This window comes from Orycteropus afer, unplaced genomic scaffold (assembly GCF_000298275.1).
Source record: "Orycteropus afer afer isolate SDZICR_OR568_19922 unplaced genomic scaffold, OryAfe1.0 scaffold00133, whole genome shotgun sequence".
In the NCBI taxonomy this organism is placed as follows: Eukaryota; Metazoa; Chordata; class Mammalia; order Tubulidentata; family Orycteropodidae; genus Orycteropus; species Orycteropus afer.
The window spans coordinates 7,308,379-7,313,448 of NW_006921720.1; the positions used below are offsets into that span (position 1 = coordinate 7,308,379).

The 5,070-nt window shown below is 38.1% G+C and overlaps 1 protein-coding gene across 1 annotated transcript in view; it reads right to left on the reverse strand.

The window, feature by feature from the left end:
* Positions 1 to 2,385: 2,385 nt before the first annotated feature.
* SLC17A5 (solute carrier family 17 member 5) overlaps positions 2,386 to 5,070 on the reverse strand; it is a 104,530-nt gene continuing 101,845 nt past the window's right edge. Inside the window, exon 12 of the mRNA XM_042781566.1 lies at positions 2,386 to 2,523. Within this exon, the coding sequence (XP_042637500.1) occupies positions 2,386 to 2,523 (138 nt within the window). The remainder of the gene's footprint in view (positions 2,524 to 5,070) is intronic.

Below are 5,070 nucleotides of genomic sequence, written 5' to 3' on the forward strand. Positions count from 1 at the left end.
GTTCAAGCCGAAATGACTGGGGAAATGGTGATCTTAACAGTAATAAGGTAGACAGCAGGGGCAGTGGCAGGGTGGTGGTGGTACTGTGGGGAAGTGGGGGATAGAGATGAGGTGGTAAGTAAGTCTGAGGTGCAAAGAGAACTATGACTGGGATGCCTGGCAGGCAGTTAAAAACCTGGTGATTACAGTAGCTTGAGCAAGCAGGTTGTTTTGTTTGATTTTGCTTTTTAAAACCATGTATTTCTCTGAAGCAATCCCTGCATAGTGCACAGGTTAGTGTGCTTGGATCCTAACTGAAAGGTTGAAGGTTAAGTCCACTCAGAGGTACCTTGGAACAAAGGCCTGGTGATCTACTTTGGAAAAAACCAGCCATTAAAAGCCCTCTGGGTTCTACTCTGACACACATGGGATTACCATGAGTTGGTGTTAACTTGATGGCAACTGATCCTTGTGGTATTTATTTGAATAGGTTATGTATCTCATAAAGTGAAATTTAGTTCTCCTTCTCACCCTGGTTTCCTGTTTTCTCCCTCCAGAGGTAACTGCTGTTTGCAGTTTGAGTATTATTCTAGATATAGTCTGTGTATGCATATGTGTTTTTATGTCCCCAGGAGAGTGTTGTATTTGTTTTTAAAGGTGAGAGAAGACTCCTGTGTCTTTGAGATAGAAGGAAAAGAAGAGAGGTAGAGACTGAAGGAGCAAATTAAAGAGGAATTTCTGAAGCAAGGTAAGTACCGAACCATGAGATAGGTGTACACTTTAGCAGCAATAGTGGACCTTTTCAGAGCGAGGAAGGGCAGGTTGATGGCAACAGAAATCCTCTGAAACCGCATCACTTAGATGGTCCAAGAGCCTAGAGGTGGCAGGTCATCTTCGAGAGCTGTATATGTGTACAGGTAGATTAGTGGCTTAAGGAGGATGTGAGAGATGTAAAATGGTCACTGAGGACATTAGAAAATATCATAGGATGGTCAGTTTCAAAAGTCAATGCAAAAAAGTTTATTATTTTGATGATTTATAAAAGCAGTATCATCACCAAAGCAATTTCAAGCTATTTACAAATTTAACAATAAATTTACATGAATGTATTCACATCATATTACATTAAACAATTTTCTCAGTTAAAATCGTATAGGTAGTGTTGAAAAACAATAAAATATAAGGCAAGTTTTAAATCAGACGAATGCCTTCAGAGCATGCTCAAGAACCACTGGAAGATGATCCAGGAAAAAACTGGAAAAGTTTGATTTCAGCTACCAGAAGTAAGGATGATTATGTCCCTGGTCTTAAAGGATATGCCTTTAAAAGTCACTTTACACTTAAGCTTAAAAGAAAAAGTGAGAGGATTTAAATTAAAAAAGAATTTATTCTGGTGGCTCAAAAATTTTATACTCTGATCCACATGAAGCCAGTTTAAGTCAAGGATGATATTATTTGTGATTAACTGGACATCATATTTCTCATTTGCATGTTACATGCCAATCAGTATTCCGGTGTGCTGGGAAAGGTTTGCAGGCTCGGGAAGACCACATTGTGGATTCCCTTCTCCTGCCTACTCAGGGCTTTATCTACTTGTTAACAGCCCCTAGGCAGGAACAGCTGTTCCTGGCACTGACGCTGGGCTTGGAGGCTGCCTGTGATAATTACTGGGCATTCCCTGGTCCCTGAAGCCAGGGAGGGAATGTTTGGCAGCTGCTTGGGCAAGGTTCCCTTAGCTCAGTGACCAGGCCAAATTATACAGTGGCTCCAACCAAAACCAAACCAAGCTCTTGGCCGTTGAGTCGGATCCGACTCATAGCGACCCCTCCTTGGGTTTCCAAGGCAGTATCTCTACAGAAGTAGATTGCCCAATTTTCCTTCCGAGGAGTGGCTGGTGGTTTTGAACCACCAGCCCTCTGGTTAGCAGTCAAATGCCTTAGGCACTACGCCACCAGAGCTCCCATAGTGGCTCTAGGACATGCTACAGTTTCAGACCTAGGTGTCAAGGAGGCCTAATGACAAATGATTTTTGGAGGGAGGTAGGACAAAAACAGGTGTTTACCAGGAATTTTCTCCAGTTTAAATCAGCAAAGGTATAGAAGATCCTTTCAGATCATTCCTGTATGGCCCTTAAAAATAAATACAACTACTTCATGTTGCCTGAGTTTGCAGCCAGGTATGTGAATCTAAAGTATAAATTACAGCAAATATATTTTTAATAATTAAAAACAGCTAATTTTACTAAACTGGCAACTAGAGACATGTCATAATTACAATCCTTAAAAACTTAATACAAGTACTTTTTTTTGTATATGGAACACCTACACATTAAAATATAAAGGCACTTTTAGGTTACATGATTAAATGAAAGTCTATCAGTAGACACAGGATTATTTATTGGTTCCTTCAGTTCCGGTGTCCATGGTAATCACTGAGAGCCCAGGTTTGCACTTCACCTTTGCCGAACAGCATAAAGAACATTGCACCAAATACATTAATAGCAGCAGCGATATAAAACACAGTTTGCCATTCTCTAATAGTGTTCTAGAAAGAAAGAAAAAAATACAGATAAAAAATTGCAGTCTACTTTATAAAAAAGATGGGGTGTCACCAGGCTATTATAGCAGCATTATTCATAGAAGCTCCACTAGAAAGAAGCCAAATGTCTATCACAGCAGAATTATGGTATATTTGTTCAATGGAATATACTATATGGCAATTAAAAATGAACTGTAACAACATAGATACATCTTACAACCAAAATACTGACCTAAGAAGCCAGATACAATAGAGTACATACAAAATGATTCCAAATAAAGTTTGAAATCAGACAAAACTAATCTAGGCTGTTAAAAGTCAGGATATGATCTCTCTTAAGGAGGCTTCTTGATGCAGGCAACATTAATTCTTGATTGGGTATTGGTTACACAGATGTGCTAAGTGTGAAAATTCACTAAGCTGCACACACAGGATTTGTGCATTTTAAAAATATCTACATTATACCTCAATAATAAGTTTACTAAAATTAAAAGATGTGGCATGTCCCCAAAGCACATGTTACGAGGAAAGCACTATGCCTGCACCTCATCTCCCAAGTTCTTAGGTGGTCCCAAAGTGTCAGGTGGTCCAGGTGAGGATGAGTTCACGAGACAGTTTGGAAGTTCAGGTTTGCGTGTCTGAGACTGCTGTAGGGGAGGCTGGCCTGTGTGAAAGATTCAGCAGAGACCTTGAATAGCGCACTAGTAGGAAAGATGTGGGACTTGCCAAGAAGAGATGCAGAAAACAATTGTTCAGTGTATAATTCAATGGTATTAAAACCTCAGGCAGCTACTGAAAATTTGGATCATGTGACTAATGTTAACCACCATTTTGGATTTTTACAATTTTAATCAAACATGGTGCTATATCTGCAGCACTTAAAAAAAAAAAAATCAAACAGCAGCACTGACAATGAGGGAGACAAAGGGAGGTGGAAGGCATTGGGAAGCCAGTATGAGGTAATTTCATTATGGAAAAAAGGAAAAACATGGGGAGAAAAAGGAGCATCGTTAATGATTAAGTTACACTTGTCTGAAATGAATGTACTGTGGTAAAAAAAATTCTTAGATAGCCATCTTAAATTTTAGTCATTATTTAGATATGCTCACAATGTGTCACTATTCTAGAGGAGGAGTCATTCAATAATTACATCTTATACCAGAAAAAATGTTAAAGACAGCTTCTTAGAATTCCTAAGACAAAGCGTCTCTGTTTGATCTACAGGATAAAATAATACTTCAGTGTTATTTGTAGGCAATGGGCGACTTAAACTCTACCAATTGTACCAAAAATGTCACATAGCTTCTAGTTTTAGTTTTAAAACAAAAAATTCCACTAGTATTAGAGAATAAGGTTTTGTTCGTAACAAAGTCCAACTTCAAATACACATTGAATTTTAATTACTTCATTATATACTTATACACTGACTCATTCTGCCAAGTTTTTGAGGCACTACAGTGAATTTTAATTGTAAGCAATTATAACTGCAAAGGCAAATGTATCTTTTCCTTTTCTAAAAATAATATTCCTTTAATAAAATTAAACAAAATAACTATACTAACATATCTAAAATCTGGTTCAGTTCCTATCTTGCAAACACTCAAGACTTTAATTCAGGAATCTGTATTTCTCTAGCAGAAGTGCTAGGATGATCAATAGATCACATTAATACAAGATAATGTGTTGACCTAGGTTCTTGTGTTGCAACAATGCTCTGCGAAGATAAGGTTAAAAATTCGATGTGTCCATACTGAGACACAGAACTTTGGGGAAAAAAACCCTCAAACATCCTTTTCTATTAAGTGAGAGAAAATAGTAATGAGGAGGTCCAATTCATTGAAGCAGGGATTAGAAATAGTGGGAGAGGAGAAGAAATAGGAACACTATCTATGGTAAAGGTATATTTGTGTATTGGGTAATAAGAAAGTTTGTACAATTATCCTAAAATTCTAAGGATTAGATACAGTGCTACTTTGATCACAGAGACATAAACAAGGAGAAAATTAAGACTCTCTCAAGGACTTAAACAGACTCTTAAAAAAATATATGTCACAAGTTCTTTAGAATTTTTAAACAGTAAGAGTTGAAAGGGGCTGTTAATTTATTTTGACTTCTTACATGATGTACACAACCTCTGTGCAATGCCGAATCTTTGCTTACTGATCTGGTCCCATGCCACCTTCCAGCTTTTAGGCCATACTTACCCAGGGCCCACCCAATTATAACAGCTCAGTCCTTGCACAGGCTCGAGTGTCCGGCACTTACCTTATCACCTGCAGGTTTCCTCCCCACTTTCCTCATCCCAGCAAGTTGGCCTATCCCTTTCCTGTATCCATAGCATTCTGCACACACACTCACTGAAGCTTCTGTGCTTTTACTGATTACACATAATCTCTATATGATGAGTTTCTCAACTACAGAAGTTAAGTAATTTTGTCTTTTTTTTTTTTTTTCAGTGTTCCCTCCTCTTCCCTCCCACCCCTGGCAACTAACAAAGAAAGTTTCCCTCTATATATAAACCTTTCCTTGGCCCTCCACAACAACAAACCAATA